At 42.3% G+C, this 21,066-nt stretch overlaps 1 protein-coding gene and 1 non-coding gene across 2 annotated transcripts; one reads left to right on the top strand and one right to left on the bottom strand.

Moving 5' to 3' along the window:
* Nucleotides 1–4,412: 4,412 nt before the first annotated feature.
* Nucleotides 4,413–4,485, bottom strand: trnam-cau. The gene has a single exon. It is a non-coding gene; the product is annotated as a tRNA-Met (tRNA).
* Nucleotides 4,486–4,832: 347 nt separating this feature from the next.
* map1lc3a.L (microtubule associated protein 1 light chain 3 alpha L homeolog) lies at nt 4,833–19,359 on the top strand. Its single transcript, NM_001087073.1, is given in 4 exon segments — nt 4,833–4,965; nt 10,664–10,719; nt 17,743–17,849; nt 18,016–19,359. Coding segments are annotated over 4 exon segments (366 nt in total). The 5' UTR covers nt 4,833–4,925; the 3' UTR covers nt 18,179–19,359.
* Nucleotides 19,360–21,066: the final 1,707 nt, after the last annotated feature.

Genomic DNA, 21,066 nt, shown 5'->3' with positions numbered 1-21,066 from the left:
ATTCCTAACGGTCCCTGCCAAAAGCACAGTAGTAGGGGGACAGCCAATCACAGCCCTGCAGTCACACAAGCACAGACAGGCTTCAGTTCCCTATCAGGTCCTGCTAGCTGCTGATTGGTTCCTGTCCTACAGTGCAGTGAGCTGAGTGCCGCCGGCTCCCTTGCACAGCCTGGGAATTCAGGAAGTGGAAGAGAAGGAGGGATTATTAGGGGTTTTGCAGAAATATTCAATATATCAGCCTGAAACACTACTTTTTTTTTTTTTTTAATTTAAAATTTTTATTGACCTACATTTCCAAATAAAGAAAACCGGTACAGCATTGATGCAAAAGAGTAAGCAAGTGATAGTATCAGCTGTTTCATAACAGAATATAACTGTTCAATTAGCTCAATCAGCACATATGTACCATAGCATGAATGAAACACTACTTTTTTAAGCACTATTCTTCTATTTCTAAATGAGTATAACTCACTGGTACTTCTTATTTTTTACACAAAAGGTCTCCTTTAAGACTGAGCTCAGGTAACATAGAGCAGTACAGAGCATGTGCAGTGAATCAGCAGAAAAGAAGACGTGGAGCTACTGGGGCATTTTTTGATTTACAGATCATCCCTGCTAACGGACAGATAGCCTTGGGCTGCTACAGTTCTCCAAATTCTTTGTTCAGCTTTAGTTCTCATTTATTGAGGAATACATGGGGTATTTACAGTATGCTTTTTATAATACACCAGGATAAAGGAAGAGGGTGTTATTTTGTATTTGATAGGGTGGCTAAGAAAACAAGTTTATGTATTGTGTATAATGCCCCCAGAAGACATGGCAGGATAAAAGCTGGGTCACATTCATGTATAATACCCCCAGCCACATTCTGATACAAAGTGGTAGGACAATCCAAACTCATGTTCCATTGCCCTTAAGCTCCAGATGTAAAACTCTAACCCTTAAAAATCCTGAAATGGCTTCTCCTTTGCCATCTCATATGCACTTTTCAGTATAAAATCATTATATGGATCCGGGACTTTTTGGCATAAAGATCTGCAGCATGTGGGAAATAGAACTTTCATGCACCATTGCTTTCTGCCTCCTAAAATGAATATTTGATGCCTTAGAAATGTCACCTGGCCTCTGCTAAATATACAAGCTCAGAGAATACCAGCCTAATAACTTCCAGTAATGGCAAATCAGCGCTGGCATTTGCATTTTTCTCCCCAAAGCAGCTCAATTTCAGTTCATTTTTATGCATTTATGTATTTTGCTGTTTCTCCTCCGTGACAAGTTTCATTTCTAATCCCAGCCGCTTGGCATTAGCCAAAGTCTTTATACTATTCCTCTGCCCTCAGATAACCCCAAGAATTCAGCCCAGTGTGGGACTAGCTTTAATAAATAGCTCAGCCCCTGCAGTGTAAACCATGGTACATTCAGTATGCAATAAGCCATGCTAGTACAATTGACCTGCACCAACCCTAACAACCCTTATCCAATCCAGACTCGAACATGCTGCCATCGCTTATATACCTGTGTCTGACTCACCAGCTGTGATATCATGAGAGGGGCAGTAATGTTGCTCCTCAGCCTGCAATCCACTCAAAAAGTAAATTGTTGAAGTGAAGTACCAAACACACCCCTACTGCAGGTTGTGGTATGTCCCACACGCCAATCTTGTGTTGATTATACTGGACTTACAGCACTCTGTTGCCCAGAGACATGACTGTAGAGACAGCAAACTCTGCGACTACTGGGGGCACGGGAGGTATAGGGGGCCCGATTGGGCACTGACTTACGTGCAGTCAATACATGTTTATGAAAAATGTCTTTAGCCCAGTCAGAGCCAGGCCAAGTAGTAATGTGCACAGTGGTTTAACTATAGAAGAAGCGGTCATGAGAAACAGGGGGCCCAGAACCGTGGGGTCTGCTTTGTCTGTAGTATAATAATCTCAACTCCCCAGTCATTCTTTTAGCTAAGAGCTGGCTGGAGCTATGAATGTGAGTAGCCAGGAGGGTGGGCAGGTGGCTCTGGTTAGGGTTGGGGATTTGGGTCACACCCCTCCGAAAATTTGTTTGCGGGAGGGCCCAGTGCCACTTATATTGCATGTGCATGGCCCGTTGCCCTACTTCTACCCTCCACACTTCATACCCTCCCCACACACTTGCTCTAACTTCCCTAGCTGTTTGTTCCACATCCCATTCTGATTTGCACAACACTCCAGCTGTCCTCCGGTCTCACCCTTTCCCTTAGATCAGTGCTATCCAAATGGCAACCACAGGGCCCCCTCCTTGTGTGGCCCCCCATTTGAACTTCTGCCTGCTGTGATTGCTTACCTTGTTTAAATTTAAAGGTATCGGTGCTGAGATTAACTGGCCCCTGTATTGTTTATATCTCAAATTCAGACAATAAATTCCTGCATTGTTCACACTTGTAACCCCTCTATTGTTCACACCCCTAAAGCCTTGTACTGTTCACACCTCAGTCCCAGAATAAAACTGCCCACATTGTTCACCTGTTCACTCATACAAACTGCTGGAGGGGCACCAGCACTGTGTCACTGTATGTAGCACAGTAGTGATAAAATCCGACCCGCACCCGACCCTAACCCGCCCTCCCTCAGCCCGGGCCCGACTTCTGGGTTTCCTTTTATAGACACGCGCCCACCCCACCGATGATGTCCCAAAAGGGACTAGGCAAGCAGGTGCGCGTCTATAAAGAAGGAAGCCGATGGAAATCGGGGTACATGGTCAGCCCGAACCCGCGGGTAAATCCAGGGATCCCGCACATCTTTATAGCACAGTATGAACTGTTCATCTTAGATTGGTCCTGATAGGTTTCCCTGTCTGCCCTATGCTCCCTGTGTGTGCCATACTCTGCCTGTCCTATGCTCCCTGTGTGTGCAGGGCCGGATTTACATAGTGGGTGCCCCTAGGCCCACTGTCGTTCGTCGCCCCTGTTACCCCCCTTTACTCGTGAAATTTTTCATCATCATTGGGGATTGACGCATGGGAAATTTACCACATAAGTTGGACAGCACTTTCTGAGGTCACCCCCCCCAGTTGTGTACCCCACTTCTGTTGCACCAAGGCACCTGCCACATTCGTAAATGTTGTTTTTGGGAGGCTAGTAACTTTTACCTATGCCACTGTTTTTGCCTGTACAGTTCAATGGACTTCACCAAAGCAGCTCTTACCAGCTCTTTAAGGGGGAACTAAACTCCCCATCCCCTTCCCTTTACCTTTAAGTTATCTTTTTGTATCTTATAGAATGGCTAACTCTAAGAAACTTTTCAATTGGTCTTTTTTTTATAATTTTTGAATTATTTGCCTTTTCTTCTGATTGCTTCCAGATTTCAAATGGGGGTCACTGACCCCACCTAAAAACAAATGCTCTCTAAGTCTACAAAAGTATTATTATTGCTGTTTTTGTATTACCCACCTTTCTATTCAGGCCTCTCCTATTCTTATTCAAATCAGTGCCCGGTTGCTGGGGTTATCTGAACCCTAGGACCAAGTTTGCTGAAATTTCAAACTGCACAGCTGCTGAATAAAAAATTAAACAACCTTAAATAATAAAAAAAATGAAAACCAATTGCATTCTGTACATTATATAAAAAGTGTATTTAAAGGTCAACAACCCCTTTATGGAGCGGTTTATTTCTCCTTTAAAGGGATCCTGTCATCAGAAAACATGTTTTTTTTCAAAGGCATCAGTTAATAGTGCTACTCCAGCAGAATTCTGCACTGAAATCCATTTCTCAAAAGAGCAAACAGATTTTTTTATATTCAATTTTGAAATCTGACATGGGGCTAGACATTTTGTCAATTTCCCAATTTCCCAAGTCATGTGACTTGTGCCTGCACTTTAGGAGAGAAATGCTTTCTGGCAGGCTGCTGTTTTTCCTTCTCAATGTAACTGAATGTGTCTCAGTGGGACATGGGTTTTTACTATTGAGTGCTGTTCTTAGATCTACCAGGCAGCTGTTATCTTGTGTTAGGGAGCTGTTATCTGGTTACCTTCCCACTGTTCTTTTGTTTGGCTGCTGGGGGGAAAAAGGGAGGGGGTGATATCACTCCAACTTGCAGTACAGCAGTACAGAGTGATTGAAGTTTATCAGAGCACAAGTCACATGACTTGGGGCAGCTGGAAAATTGACAAAATGTCTAGCCCCATGTCAGATTTCAAAACTGAATATAAAAAAATCTGTTTGCTCTTTTGAGAAATGGATTTCAGTGCAGAATTCTGCTGGAGCAGCACTATTAACTGATTCATTTTGAAAAAATTTTTTTTTCCCATAACAGTATCCTTTTAATAATGCACCAACTCAAAGCTTCTACATGGAAAGCCTTTTATTAGTTTGGCTTAAAATGGATTCTACTGTTTTATAAATGTAACCAATATTATTCCAGTGCAAAAGAAAAGACAGTGCCCCGTGTGAGGATCGAACTCACGACCTTCAGATTATGAGACTGACGCGCTACCTACTGCGCTAACGAGGCTTCTGGTTTATCGTTGACCATAGAACATAATAGGCTATACCACCACATGCATGTCCTATTTAGTATTAGTCTATATAATTACACACTCGCTATTAATGTGACACATTGTAGCCCTGACTGTAACTATCACTGGCTCACGTGGAACACAAACAGAACAGAGAACGCAGTGAAAGAACAGCTGCAACGTGCGCTTTCAAAGAGGGGCTGTAGTTACCCAGCATGACCAGCAGAGGGCAGGCTTTGCTTAGTTATGGTTAAGCTTCAGCTGCTTCGTGACGTCATGCTGTTATATTGTATCCGCACAGAGTGAGCAGAGACTGGGGAGAGAGAGAGACACAAAGGGACGAGCAGAAGCCAGAGAGAGAGACAGAGAGAGAGACAGAGACTAAGAGTGGGAGAGCCGGGCTGAGTGCTACTATCTGGGACTGACAGTTGTCAGGATGCCATCAGAGCGGCCATTTAAGCACAGGAGAAGCTTCGGTGAGTGTCCGGCCAGTCTGGGGGATAAAAACAAGAAGAAGGGAGGAGGGCCCCTAATAAACAGACAGGCAGAACCAGTCCTGATTCACTGCGATGTTAATGTGTCGCCACAAGAGCGGGTACAGCCAGGGCTGGTCTCTAGTGTTTCACATCTAATAACGGGACAGGCTCACGGGCTGCTGGGGGGTCTCTATCTACTCCCCTATCCGCTGCTTTGTTCCACCTGCTGCTCAGTGACCTCCCCCTGTCTGTATTGTATCGGGACTGGCTCATACGGGACAGGCTCCTTCCCTCTGGCACATCTCCATCTCCTTCACCAACAGCAGCTGCACCTTTCCTTTATGGGGACGATCTGCCTGGGCCTGTCCTGAAAATCAGCGTCTGCTGTAGGTTTAGCACATTTCCTTGGCAGCACGATCAGGACAGGCCCATGCAAAACTGGGGCAGATGCTTCTCCTGTACCACATACAATGGCAGGGATAGTGTGATGTAGAGTGTGATGTGATGTAGAGTGTAATGTAGAGTGTGATGTAGAGATGTTTGTCTGAAGTTTATTGGGACAGGCTTAGGCAGGACCTTGTGCCCTCTGTAGGGTGACCCAATGGCAGACACATGGGACAGGCACAGAACTGCAGCCTCATGTACAGTGATATCAACCTTGAAGGTTATTGGGACAGGCTCAACTTTCATACACAGGCATGACTCAAATTTCTTTATTGCTGCAGAGAATCAGGACTGGCACAGGTTGCCTTGTGTTCCTGTTTCATGCACAGTAACCTGACTGCTGATTATCAGGACTGGCTTAGACAATCCCATGTTGTACACTGACCTGACTGCTGATTATCAGGACAGGCTTAGACAATCCCATGTTGTACACTGACCTGACTGCTGATTATCAGGACAGGCTTAGACAATCCCATGTTGTACACTGACCTGACTGCTGATTATCAGGACAGGCTTAGACAATCCCATGTTGTACACTGACCTGACTGCTGATTATCAGGACAGGCTTAGACAATCCCATGTTGTACAGTGACCTGACTGCTGATTGTCAGGACTGTCCTAGACAATCCCATGTTGTACAGTGACCTGGGTGTTGCTTATCAGGACTGGCTTAGGCAATCTCATGTTGTACAGTGACCTGACTGCTGATTGTCAGGACTGGCCTAGACAATCCCATGTTGTACAGTGACCTGACTGTTGCTTATCAGGACTGGCTTAGGCAATCTTATGTTGTACAGTGACCTGACTGCTGATTATCAGGACTAGTTTAGACAATCCCATGTTGTACAGTGACCTGACTGTTGATTATCAGGACAGGCTCAGACAGGGCTACATTTCTAGCCAATACAGAATGTCCCTCTTGCAGTATGTCATGTACAGTGGTCTCATTGTAGATTATCAGGACAGACTCAACCAGTCCCTGTGTGTATAGGTACATATATAGTTACTAATGAATATATCGTTTGCTCTACTTATATAAATGTGGCATAGTGGGGGCCAGTGTTTTTCAGTGCAGAATGAATAAACACAAGGAGCCTCGTTCCCAGTGTGGTGATGATGTCACTAACAGGTGGCCCCTCATGTTATCTAAGCCCCTCCCTGTTCCCCCTCTCTGTGCCCACTCTGGCTAATGGTGCACATTGTACCTCCTGGCCAATAAAGCCTGTGGCTCCCTGAATAAAGAGTCATTAGGTTTGTGTGTAATTTTGCTGTAATGACTAATGAGTCGCACGCGCCTGTGTCAGTACATACCTGGGAGAAGTAAGTGGATAGTTGTTTACAAACAAAAGAAATGTGTATTTATACCCTGCGAGTGACTTGGCTGTGAGTTTTAACTCACTGGGATTTCTGCCTGTTATGCAACTGCCTGCTGGGATCCCATCCAGCTGTCACATATCCTGGAACAGTTACCATCAGTGGCCCTCCTATATACTGGGTTATACTGACTGCTGGTGGGACCTAGAGCAAAGCGAATATTTTGGGGTTTGACTGTTTCAAGAAACATATATGTATAATAAGTTGTTGATGAACTGCAACACCCAGTAACCCTTTAACAGGTTGGGCAAACCTGATATAAAGTTATTTTGCCATCTCTCTCTCTCTCCCTACTATACCTGCTATCCACAGTCACACTCCCTTCCCAGAGACTATTATCCACTGTTACTATAGGCACCATCTCTCCCTACTATACCTACTATCACACAGTCACACTCCCTTCCCAGAGACTATTATCCCACTGTTACTATAGGCACCATCTCTCCCTACTATACCTGCTATCCCACAGTCACACTCCCTTCCCAGAGACTATTATCCCACTGTTACTATAGACACCATCTCTTCCTACTATACCTGCTATCCACAGTCACACTCCCTTCCCAGAGACTATTATCCACTGTTACTATAGGCACCATCTCTCCCTACTATACCTACTATCCCACAGTCCCTTCCCAGAGACTATTATCCACTGCTACTATAGGCACCATCTCTCCCTACTATACCTGCTATCCCACAGTCACACTCCCTTCCCAGAGACTATTATCCCACTGTTACTATAGACACCATCTCTCCCTAGTATACCTGCCATCCCACAGTCACAGTCCCTTCCCAGAGACTATTATCCCACTGTTACTATAGGCACCATCTCTCCCTACTATACCTGCTATCCACAGTCACACTCCCTTCCCAGAGACTATTATCCACTGTTACTATAGGCACCATCTCTCCCTACTATACCTACTATCCCACAGTCCCTTCCCAGAGACTATTATCCACTGTTACTATAGGCACCATCTCTCCCTACTATACCTGCTATCCCACAGTCACACTCCCTTCCCAGAGACTATTATCGCCAATGTCACAGGGACACAGATGTTTGAAACTGGAGTGTAGAAGGGCTGCTAAGAAAGCATTTCTCTGTTAAATTAATTTCCTGTTCTGCTGAACAGGTGGTTGAGCCTGGGCCTCTATTGTGAGTAGGGTTGCCACCTGGCCAGTATTTTCCAGGCCTGGCCGGTAAAAATGATGCTTGGCGCCAATGTTATTAATAGGGAAAAAACGGCAAGAATATAGGAAGGCCGGTAATTTTTTTCCAGAAACCCTAATTATGAGGCTGTTTCTTTGTTTTTTTTTTATTAAATAAGGAAGCTGATCTGCTATATAGATGATGGTCAGGCAGCCATATGCACTCCAGGTTAAAAATACAAGAATATTTTTGGGATTTAGCATCTGATAAATTGTCAATTGGGGGGAGTTTGAAAATGTAAAAAAATTATAAAAGTGCAGGGCTGGAACTGGCGGTAGACAGCAGTTATTTGTCTAGGGCGCAACCATTTTGGGCAAAATGGGGGGGTACATGTCGGGAAAACGTTTATTGGTGTTAATAGCTGCTGTGCTACATGGGGTGCAGATTACTGCTCTTGTCTTGGGTGTAGCCCAGCTCTGCAGAAGTGATCTGAGCAAGTTTGCTTTAAGTATTTTTATATAATTAAAGTATAATCTAGGGATCAATTCATTTCAATTCAGTTAGGTGTCGGCCTGTAAGGAATAGCCCAACAGTAAGAAGAACCCCCACATAGGAGTTAATTCCTGTTACTGAAAGTGTATGCCTCAACATTTTTTCAGCAGCAGTTCAGCTGACTATTGAGGATGGGAGGTTTGTATATGCCTGACTGAACCCGAGCACAGCCACAACACACAGCAAACCCTGTAATTAGCCAGTGGCCCTGTACACTGTGTGTTCTATACTCTAAACCTGTGCCAGGTAATTTAGGCCGTGAGAAAGAGGATAAAACATGCCTCTGACCAGTGCCTTAAAATTCTGTTTACAGTGGAAGGAGAAGGATTGTATAAGGTTGATTAGGTGTGTATAAGCTTGCAATCTAATGTACCTGGGGGAAGGGCTTTCTGTTGCCCTGGCTCATGTTACAATGACCTTGTTAGTTTAGCTGCACGCAGGGTGGGGAGGCTGATATGTGAGCGCTGCTGAATGGCTGGGTTACGGGCAGGTTACTGTGCCCCTCTGTCCTATGTGTTAATAGGCAGAACAGATCCTTCCTGGGCTGAAATGTACAGTTCTCCTCCCTTCCTCCCTGAACACACAAACACACGCACAACTATTTCAGTCTGTCGCTTCTCTCACTCGCCTTGCAGTGTGCCACATGACTTAACCCTTTCCCGATGCCAGGCTGTGCCATTCTACAGCGACCTTCCCTCTACAGCAGAGAAACTGGCACCCTGCATATGTTTAATAAGATGCAGGGAGGTGCAGTTTAACAGTTCATCACTTGCTATGTAGAAGATGGGAAAGGCTAAGTAAGGACAGAGTGGGTAACTAATATCTGGCGTCACATGTACATTAGATTAATAATACCCCGTTATTTATGTTATATGAACATGTACTGTTAATTTGCCTATAGAAGATTCCTTTAGGGAATTGTTCACCTTTGAGATAACATTTAGTATGATGATTGTAGAGGGTGATATTCTGAGACCATTTGCAATTGGTTTTCATTTTTTATTATTTAAGGTTTTTGAGTTATTTAACTTTTTATTCAATTTGCATTTTAAGCAATCTGGTAGCTAGGATCTAACTTAGCAACCATGCATTGATTTGAATAAGAGACTGGAATATGAATAGGAGAGGGCCTGAATAGAAAGTTGAGTAATAAAAAGTAGCAATATACATTATATTTGTAGCCTTAGGGAGCTAGCACACGGGCAGATTCAGGGAGATTTAGTCGCCTGGTGCTTTGCTTTCCGAGGAAACTTCGGGTGACTTCGAAAATCGAAGCGCCACGAGTGCATTGGTGCTGGCGTTTTCTCATTATAGCAGGGGGAAGGCAGTTCGGGGAGATTGTGGACCCGCAAAAGAGGCGATTAGTCGCCAGGCGACTAAATCTACCCGAATCTGCCGTGTGCTAGCTCCCGTAGAAGGTGTCAGCAACGCAAAATTTCAGAAGAAACAGGACAGGTTTAGGCAGGGTTGGGTATTCAACTCATGTGACTGCAGATTATCAGGACAGGTTCAGACAGGCCTGGGTATTCATTTCATGTAAAGGGATCTGTTACATGCTGATTGCAGATTATTAGGACAGGCTCAGACAGGCTGGATATTTTTCTAGTTTTTGTCTATTTGTAATATTTTAATTATCAGTACTGGCTCAGACTGTGCTAGTTTTCTGTTTAATCTTTTAATTAGGGATGTGCCGAATCCAGGATTCGGTTCAGGATTCGGCCTTTTTCAGCAAATTAGGATTCGGTTCGGCCAGGCACAAGGATTCGGCCAAATCCGAATCCTAATTTGCATATGTAAATTAGGGGCGGGTAGAGAAATCACTTGACTTTTTGTCACAAAAGAAGAATTTTTTCCACCTTTTCCTTTCCTGCCCCTACTGAATGAATATAGAATAAACAATAACAAAGTTTTTACAGTGGGTTAGCACTACTGCTTTGCAGCGCTGGGGTTCTGAGTTCGGTTCCAGCTATCTGCAAGGAGTTCGTATTGGTTTCCTCCAGGTAAACTGGTTTCCTCCCACACTCCAAAAACATAGCGGCAGGTTAGCTGACCCATTATAAAATTGGCCCTACTGATGTGAATGTTGTATAATATATATATATATTTATATATCCAGTTACTTTAGCCTCTTGATAGGCCACATTAAGAAATCATATCTTTTTTGCTCTACCTCTCTTTCAGCTGAGCGATGTGCAGAAGTACGGCAAATTCGTGAGCAACATCCCAATAAAATTCCGGTGAGTCCTATAATACAAGCAGAAATCTTTCCTTTTCTGGAATGCCAAGGAAACAATCTAATTTAAACGCACATCCAGACTCCATATATTATTTTAATTCTGACAAAACTAAGTGAATGTATTACAAATATTACAAAGACTACTCTAGTGCCAAGGCCTCTAGCCCCACTGCTGTTGCTAAAAGAACTGGCACCAGAGAAATCTGACATGAGAGTGAGCCATTGCTAGCTAGGGGTGCCCCAAGACCTATAATTAGTACCTCAAATGAAACAGAAATGATTAATAATAAGGGGATTTGTAAAAAGACCAGGAAATATTGTGTATTCTGCTCCTTCCCAGTTATTTATTTTAACTGATGATACGGTTATGGGGTGTATGTTTTTTGAGATATCGAAATCTCAAGTATTTACAAATCCAGCCAATTTTTGGATATAAATGCCCCTGGTACTAATACATTATGAGAAAAGCATCAATACATGATCAATTTTGTGTCCAAACTAGCGCTTTGCACCTGTGCTTGAACCTGTAAACAAGGCTTTTAATCCGTAGCAAAACAGAAACTGTGGGCTCATATCAGTAAAGTCTGCGCGCGTGTTGCCCAGCTTTACACGCCAACAATTTTATTATCCATTAACTCGTTTCGCAGACGAGCCCTGGACATTTATAAGCTGTTAATTTTTTCCAAGGAAGGGCAGTGTCAATAGCATTCCTCTAATACAGATAATCATAATCATTTATTTATATAGCGCTGTCAAGATACGCAGTGCTTTACAGATAATCTGTGTTTTCTCTTCTCTCCTTAGGGCTTTAGCATACAGGCAGATTCGGGAAGATTTAGTCGCCTGGCGACAGTCTCCCCGAACTGCCTTCGATTTCCAAAGTCGCCCGAAGTTTCCTCGTGAGTCAACTTCGGACAACTTCGGAAATCGGAACGCATTGCTGCAGGCAATTTTTCATTTTAGCAGGGGGAAGGCAGTTTGGGGAGATTTTCGCCCCGAAGAAGAGGCAATTAGTCGCCAGACGACTAAATCTCCCCGAATCTGTGTGCTAAAGCCCTAATGGGGTGGTTCACCTTTAAGTTAAATTTTAGCATGTCACAGAAAGGCTGTTTTTAAGCAACTTTTCAGTTGGTCTTCGGTATTTATTTCTTATCGTTTTTTAATTATTCTGCCCCTTTCCAGCTTTCAAATGTGGGTCATTGACCCCATCTAAAAAACAAATGTTCTGTAAGCTATAAATGAATTGTTTTTATTACTCATTTTTCTATCCAGGCCTCTCCTATTCATAATCCAACCTCTTGTTCAAATCAAAGCATGGTTGCTATGGTACTTTGGACTCTAGTAACCAGACGGCTGAAGTTGCAAACTTGAGATCATACTATAAGTTCATTTAAGGGGGAACAACCCTTTTATGTTATCTTGGGATCAGTAAAATATTGACGAGTCCCTTTCAGGACACAGTGACACGTTCCCAGGAAATGTGTCCTGTATGTTATTCTAGAAACCACAAGACTGCTTATTTCAACAGCAGAATTACAATCTTCCTAGAACTGGGGTCAGCCCCACTGGTCTAATGTTACATTAGTCATGCCTGGTACATTTCATAACCAGGGAACTTGAGTAAAAGCATTAATGCTTTACAACTGTCATGTTGTTAAAGCTGGTGGCCTCTTACAGGCTCCTTTAAAAAAAACACATTTTCCCTTTTTGTTTTGCCCTTTTCTGGGAAATATTTAGAAAATAGATTGTTGCTGTTGGTATAACTTTATATTCTGCTACAAAGGAAGCTGCATGTGCTCTGTACTGTAATTTCATATAATTATTAAAGTGCATTTTTCAAAATGTATCACGTTGGAAAGGCCTACTGAATTTCCTTGAATTTCTGAAAACAACCACAGAATCATACATAGCAGAGAGTTAAACGTATTGTACACGTATAGGATCTATTGTCTAGAATGCTTGGGACCTGGAGTTTTCTGAATAAGGGATCTTTCAATAATTTGGATACTTTGCTAAAAATCATGTAAACATATAAATGAAGCCGATAGGATTGTTTTGCAACCAATATAAATTAATGCAGTTTAGTTATCATCAAGTACAAGTTACTGTATAATTATTTCATAGAAAAAGGAAATCATTTTGGAAAATTAGAATTATTTGCTTAAAGTGGACCTGTCACCCAGACATAAAAAGCTGTATAATAAAAGTCCTTATCGAATTAAACATGAAATCCAAATTCTTTTTTTTATTAAAGGGTTCATAGCTGTTGTAAGCTCATTTGAAAATCTCAGCTGTCAATCAAATATTGCCTGCCCCTCCTCTATGCCTTAGGCATAGAGGCGGGGCAAGCAATTACTTTCACTTTCCATTCAGCACTTCCTAGATGTCACTGCTCTCCACACATTCCCCCGTTCTCTTAACCATTTAATTGTGTAGCCACGGCATGGGGATGGACATCAGGTCCCCCATTCTGGTGCACAAACAAGATTCTGAGATGATGCAAGGCTTGTCTTAATAACATTGTCCACAAAATGGCTGCTGCCTGCTTGCTATAATTATTAATTTCCAGAGTGAAGGAAACAAGATTCAAAAAAATGTATACAGTGTAATTTAAGTTAATTTGCTTGACTAACATGATAACATGGATTTGTAATAATATTTTTGGGTGATGGGTCCCCTTTAAAATGGACTCTATGAGAGATGGTCTTGATGATGAGAATACCTAGGTATTTTTTTTTTGCTCAGGTGAAGTTTATTAAAGCAGAATTGTACAATCACAATCTTGATATAAAGCACACAGTATTGACATTTGGGTTTATGGCTTTGAAACACATCAGCACAAAAAGAAACAACACACTTGCATGGTTGTTAGGTTTGTTTTATATTGTTTGTATCCTAATCCTTTGGTGTATATTTAGGGATACAGTGACCTAGGCCAAATTCCCCACTGAGTCTTAGGGAAGGAGTTGACCCAACTCTACCAATATTCCCAGCTTTTGGCTGGTTGGCCTTTCCTGATGAGGGCCAGTTTTTCTTTGGCACAGATCTCTGTAACTGTCTCTAGCCAGGATACTATCGGAGCGCTTGTGGTTGCCTCCTCTCTGATACTTGACATCATTAAGGGCAAAGACAAGGGCAGATAAAAATCTCAAATCTCCTCTTCTTCGGGGCGACTAATCTCCCCGAACTACCTTCTGCCAGCTAGAATGAAAATCGCAGAGGAAAGGCACTCGGAACGCTTCAATTTCCGAAGTTGCCCAAAGTTTCCTCGTGAGGCAACTTCGGGCGACTTCGGAAAACGAAGCGTTCCGAGTGCCATCCCGCTGGCGATTTTTATTCTAGCTGACGGAAGGCAGTTTGGGGAGATTAGTCTCCCTGAAGAAGAGGAGGGACAAATCTCCCCCAATCTGCCAGTGTGTCTCTGCCCTAAAGGAGAAAGAAAACTAAGTAAGCCTTATCAGAAAGGTCCACCTAAATATACCAGTAAACCCTCAAAGTAATGCTGCTCTGAGTCCCCTGTCAAAAGAAACACTGCATTTCTTTCCTTCTATTGTGTACACATGGGCTTCTGTATCAGACTTCCTGCCTTCAGTTTAAACCTCTTTGCCCAGGGCGTGAGCATGCTCAGTTTGTTCCGCTTCTCCCCCCTTCTCTGCTGTAATCTGAGCCTAGAGCTATAAGTGAGCAGGGAAAGACTCAGACAGGAAGTGATGTCACACCAAGCTAACACTGCAGCTGCTATCCTAAACAAACAGAGCGCTTCTAGAGCTTTTTACTAGGTATGGTAAAACATTCTTTAGAATAAATATAGCATTCTAGCTTGCTCTATTGCAGCTAATCAATTGGCAATAAAATGCCTTTGTAGCTTTCCTTCTCCTTTAAAGCTCCCCAAAAAAAGGCTTCCTTATCAGTACTTATAAGGAGATATTGAAGGCATATTGTTTGGCTAACTCTTTGCATACAAGGGATCTCTGGGAGGATGATGTTGGATCACCAATGATTACCAATGGAAAGAGGCACTAAATAATCCCTCCCTCATTTCACTAAATTATAGACACAGGCTAATACAACTCTATTTAATGTACAGCTCCAGGCATCTTATTGCACACACTGTGGTCCTGCTCAAGATTTAAGCCATATTGGGAAGGAGTCATATCACATCTCTGCCAACCCACTTCTTAACATAGGGCTCGCCAAGTTGTATAAAAACCCATGGTAGAGAATACCTAGGTATTTGCTATAAAAAGTGACATTTATTAACCTGTTAGGTTAGCCTAAAATACCTTCATATATGCATAGAAAATAAATAATATTTCTATGTAACACATTAATAGGGAAAACAAAATATGAAGGTATAGTGGCCCTTTAAATTAAAATATCCAGTCTCTTTTATTCTAGCTATTACCGGTACTTTTGTCATCCTTCATGTTTCTCCTCTAGAGTATATCTACATCATATCTATAAAAAGTTAGTCTTAGGGACTGTTTGGAGACGAGGAGAGTTCCGGTGGACCTGTCTGTTGGAGAGAAATGTTGTTGTTTCAAATGCGATAAGGTTATGAGAGGAGAAGTGAAGGTCAGTACGTTGTGAAGAATTTATTTCTAGATCAGAACTAGGTTTCATAGTCACTGGCCTTAATGTTAAAGGAGAAGGAAAGTTGTTAAAGGGATACGGTCATGGGAAAACATGTTTTTTCAAAACAAATCAGTTAATAGTGCTGCTCCAGCTGAATTCTGCACTGAAATCCAATTCTCAAAAGAGCAAACAGATTTTTTTTATATTCGATTTTGAAATCTGACATGGGGCTAGACATTTTGTCAATTTCCCAGCTGCCCCCAGTCATGTGACTTGTGGCTGCACTTTAGGATGGAACTACTTTCTGGCAGGCTGTTATTTATCCTACTGCACCGGTCCGGGGTTATACCAGTGAGCAACATGGAGCGATTCTCTTGTGGCTTCTTCTTTCTTCATGTGGCTGCACATGCGCATTAGAGTGAAAAGCTGAACTTTAACTAAACATTCGGCTTTCTCATTCTACTGCGCATGCGTCGGCCCCGGGAAATTTGAATAAAGAAGAAGCCAGAAGAGGATCGCTCCGTGGTGCTCACTGGTATAACCCCGGGCCGGTGCAGTTTTCTGCTGATAGGGGCACCGGCCCGGGGTTTCAGGTAAGTCAATACAATCACTTGGGGGTGCCTAAGATGGTGGTAATTGACCTTCCTTCGCCTTTAATGCTTTGGTTTTAATTAGATAGGATATTGGGGCCTAGTGAAGGGATGAGGACAGGGAGAAGTTGATATGGAGCAGAGAGATAAGTGGATGGGTAAAGCGGTGTATTAGGGCTACTGGATAATGAGCATTTTCACCACCGTTACCACTGCTAATGATCTAAATGAGGGCCACTTGTCAAGCAAAAGGATTAGTGACAAAATCCACATGAAAATAATGTTGGTACCAAATCTTTTATTGTGTTCCTATATATCAGAATTGATATTACAAAAGACTTATTCAAATTAGTCTCAAATCAATAGGGATGAGCCGAATCCTGGATTTGGTTCGTGATTCGGCTGAATCCAAGCCTTTTTTAGCAGGATTCGGCCAAATCCAAGAGCCTGGCTGAACTGAACTTTAACCCTTGCAACCACAAGACTTTAGGTCACGCGATTCAGGAGAATCCCCACATGCGGCCTTTCTTTCCCCCTTCTGTTCCCTAAATTGCATCTGCAAATTACAGCTCAAGATTCAGCCAAATCCTTTCTGAAAGATTCAGGGTTTGGCCAAATCCCAAAAAAGTCATCCCTTAGAAAGAACCCAAGCCATTCAATCATACTTCCATTTAAAAAATGGAATGAGGGGCAAAAAGATCTGCCGTGTATAACGCTGTGAATTATTTGTTACCATGCGGTGCTTTGTGGCCACACCCTCTCAGTACCATGCACAAGGTACTTAAATACTAACTTTAATTTGGCAGGTTATGGAACATTGGACACATCCTGGGGGTCTTAGGGTCATGTTATATGTGCTATTATGTTTTTGCTAATGAAGGTGAAATTTCCACGGGCATACTCAGGGAGACTTAGTCGTTTGGCGACTAATCGCCTCCTCTTCGGGCGACAATTTCCCCAAACTGCCTTTCACCTGCTCAAATGAAAAATTGCCTGCGGCAATGCACTCACGGCACTTCCATTTCCAAAGTGGCCTGAAGTTTCCTTGTGAGGCAACTTCGGAAATCGAAGTGCCGCGAGTGTCTTTGCACTGGCGTTTTCTCATTATAGCAGGCGGAAGGCAGTTTGGGGAGATTGTCGCCCCGAAAAAGAGGCGAATCCGCCCATGCGCCCCTGCCCTCAAACAAAGAGTCTCGATTCCCCCAGAGTCTCTAGACGTTTCAATAAGGTCCCACTAAAAGAGGGACAGTTGGGAGGTATGGTGCTGTACATATGAATATCTAAATAAACATGTATTCATAATGTTTATTGAGAGTGTGGTTGTCCCTGGCATATTAGAAAGAATCCGTCTCTGTTTTGAGGAGTGGGGATGAGGAGACTGTTTCACCCTCAGTTAAATCTAATCACAAAATCTAATTAAAAAGAAAGAGAATAAGACCATTATGTCCTACATGTGAATCTGGTTTCTAAGGGCAGGGAACAAGCAAAACAGCAAATAACTCATGCCAACATACCAATTTTTGTGAGTAGGACTTGCTATGATTAGAATATTCCATTTATTTTCATGTATAATAATGTAGCTGTTTATACACCGAATCTTCTTTCTCTACATTTATACATCTACATGTCAGCTGCCATATTGCCAGTTGGGTTTAGGGAGTAATATGATAACTCATATAGTTGGTGGGTTAGGAGATGCCTGATTGTACCACCACCCAGATGTTTACAAGAGATTCTAATGGCGCCGCAGTGGGACCTAGAGGTGAAGCTGAAATCATTATAGGCCAGTTTCCAAGAGAAAGTTGTGTTGTCTGATTTAGAGGGGATATTGAAATATGTCTCTTTCTTTGTTGTTACAGGTTATTATAGAGCGATACAAGGGGGAGAAACAGCTGCCTGTGTTGGATAAAACAAAATTCCTCGTTCCAGATCATGTGAATATGAGCGAGCTAGTGAAAATCATAAGGTGAACCATTATATATATATATATATATATATATATATATATATATATATATATATATATATATATATATATATATATATATATATATATATAAACAGAACTATTGGCAGATCTTCTCTCTGACAAGGAGCAAATTGCCTGATAATTATTTCCCTTCCTCCACCAGACGTAGGCTGCAGTTGAACCCCACCCAGGCCTTCTTCCTGCTTGTAAACCAGCACAGCATGGTGAGCGTTTCCACCCCAATCTTGGATATATATGAACAGGAGAAGGATGAGGATGGCTTCCTGTACATGGTGTATGCCTCGCAGGAAACATTTGGCCACTGATGTCCCGAGGATGCACAAACGCTTGCACGCCAACACAAACCTAACACATCCAACACAGCTATGCACAGAAATACTCTCGCATATTGACACTTACATGTGATTTCAGCCAGACTTCTTGCCTGTAGATAAATAATCTATTCTTGCACTATAACTGCCTCGCACAAATACTGTTACACAAGCATTCCACTTACACTCGCAACGCATTAGTACTGTGTGCTCACACTCATTTCTGCACACAAAATCATACCCTTCGTGCTTGTATATACGAGTTCGTGCCTGCACGCACCAAACCAATCTCCTGGTTGCACACGCACAGTAGTCATAGTGTCACGCGTGTAACGCACATAATTATAGTTGTTAAACTGCTTCCTTCAACAAAAGTTCTCCTCTTGTGTAACTGTAGATATCGTTTTTGTGACCCATAATTGTGAGGTTGCACACAGGGCCGCAAAACATTTTGGGGAAACCTGTGGACATTTAGGAACGCGAGGACCACTGAACCGTATAGAAAGAACGCCTTTCCAGTAAAAATGGAGCCCAGTACATTTCCAGCCGCATCAGTGGAGCTAAGGGCAGAGACAGACGAAAAGATTTGGGGAGATTTAGTCCACCACTTTGGAAAACGGAGTGCTCCGAGTGCCATCCCACTGGTGATTTAGTTTCTAGCTGGCAGGGAGGCAGTTCGGGGCGATTAGTCGCCCGAAGAAGAGGCAAATTGTCGCTAGGCAACTAATCTCCCCAAATCTCCACGTATGTCTCTGCCCTAAGGGGTAAAGGAGGCAGTAAGCCTTTGAAATTAACCCTTTGTTCATAAAGTAAGGGGGTTGTTCACCTTTGAGTCAACTTTTAGTATGACGTAGGGAGCGATTTTCTAGGTTTTCATATTTTATTATTAAGCTTTTGAGTTATTTAGCTTTCTATTCAGCAGCTCTCCAGTTTACAGCGTCGGCAATTCCTTTGCTAGGGTCCAGATTACCCTAGCAACCATGCCTTGATTTGAATGAGACTATGGAGTATTAATAGTGGAGGGTCGGAACAGAAAGATGAGTAATAAAAAGTAGCAATAACAATAAATGTGTAGCTTTAGAGAGGATCTGTTTTTAGAGGGGGGTCAGTGACCCCTTTTGAAAGCTAGAAAGCGTCAGGAGAAGAAGGCAAATAATTCATAAACTATAAAAAAATAAATAATTAAGACCAATTGAAAAGTTGCTTAGAATTGGTCATTCTATAACATACTTAGGGGCCGATTTACTTAACCCTCGATATTCGACTAGGAGTTGAAATCCTTTGACATCGAAGTCGAAGGATTTAGCGCAGATAGTTTGATCGAACGATCGAAGGATTATTCCTTCGATCGAACGATTAAATCCTTCGAATCGAACGATTCGAAGGATTTAAATCCAACGATCGAAGGAATATCCTTCGATCAAAAAAAGTTAGCCAAGCCTATGGGGACCTTCCCCATAGGCTAACATTGACTTCGGTAGCTTTTAGATGGCGAACTAGGGGGTCGAAGTATTTTTTAAAGAGACAGTACTTCGACTATCGAATGGTCGAACGATTTTTACTTCGAATCCTTCGATTCGAAGTCGTAGTCGAAGTAGCCCAAAAAAAACTTCGAAATTCGAAGTTTTTTTACTTTGAATCCTTCACTCGAAGTTAGTGAATCGGTCCCGTAAAGTTAACCTGAAGGTGAACCACCCCTTTAAGAAACAGAAATCAATTTTTCTGCTTGTGGGCTGAACCCTGCTCTTGTTTACTCATGAGTTAGGGCTTTATAGTTTTTCTGGATTTTGAGTGTGTAATCATGGGAGCACTGTAGAAGCTCCCTCTATTGCCCAGAGAAAATCACTGCAATAACAGCTTTGGCTGTGGAACAAAATAATTGTGCGCTGCACATGGGTCGGTAGCATTTATGTTTTTGCGGGCAAATGGGTTACTGTTTTTAGGGGTGCAGATATATATTCCTGCACTTAGGTCCACTGCTGTGTTACTCCACCTCTGCTTGCACCTCTTTTTAGCCTTATTCTGCTACTGTTCATTGGCAATAGCAACTAAACCATTAACCTTCGCTGCCTGTAGAGTTTAGTAAACAGCAAGATACAAAAGAGAAAAAAAAAATTCAGTTCTCTCTAAAATGAAGATCGTTCTGTGTAACCAATTCTTTATACTTGTACATTTTATTTCTTTCCTTTAATCTGCCGAACCCTGGCATACATCTGATTTTATTGAGTATTATAGTGATTGATAATCATGAACACGGAGGGACTTTGGGGGGGGGGTGGGGGTTGTTAATAGCTGTACAGAGTTAGACTTCAGTTTTCTGTCTCGCTAAACAGTCTCCTTTTTCTGTTTTTAATTATTATAATGTTTCTGTTTTTTCTCCTGTTGGAATGTAAAACGGCAAGAGGAAAATGAGACTTTCCCCCTCTATACTGCAAAAAGAAAATGTACAAAAAAAAAAAATCTATATAAATATAAACGTTGATGTGTGTGTATATACAGATACATTTCATGTGTATAAATAAGAATAAAAAAAAGTTAAATTGAAAGAAATCAGTTTCTTGTTTGTGGGATGAATCAACTTTTGGGTAATGGAGAGTGAATATAAGAGTTCTGTGGTTTGCAGATCAATAACCTATAGCAGCCAATCAGATGTCTGTTTTATTATACTAACTGTATGAACCCGGGAACCCCTAGAAGCTACGCTGATGTCTGCTTTTATTATTCTATACCAGATTTAGTCATTTTGGCCAGGTTACCAAACAAGCATAACTATAAAATGTAGCTGTCCTAAGGGTAAGGTCACACTGGGAGATTCAGGGAGATATAGTTGTCTGGCAACTTATTGCCTCTTCTTTGGGGCGACTAATCTCCCCGAACTGCTT

Source organism: Xenopus laevis, chromosome 9_10L, assembly GCF_017654675.1.
Source record: "Xenopus laevis strain J_2021 chromosome 9_10L, Xenopus_laevis_v10.1, whole genome shotgun sequence".
Taxonomy (NCBI): domain Eukaryota; kingdom Metazoa; phylum Chordata; class Amphibia; order Anura; family Pipidae; genus Xenopus; species Xenopus laevis.
The sequence above is the reverse complement of the archived record's forward strand: the minus strand, read 5'-3'. Positions and strand labels throughout refer to the sequence as shown.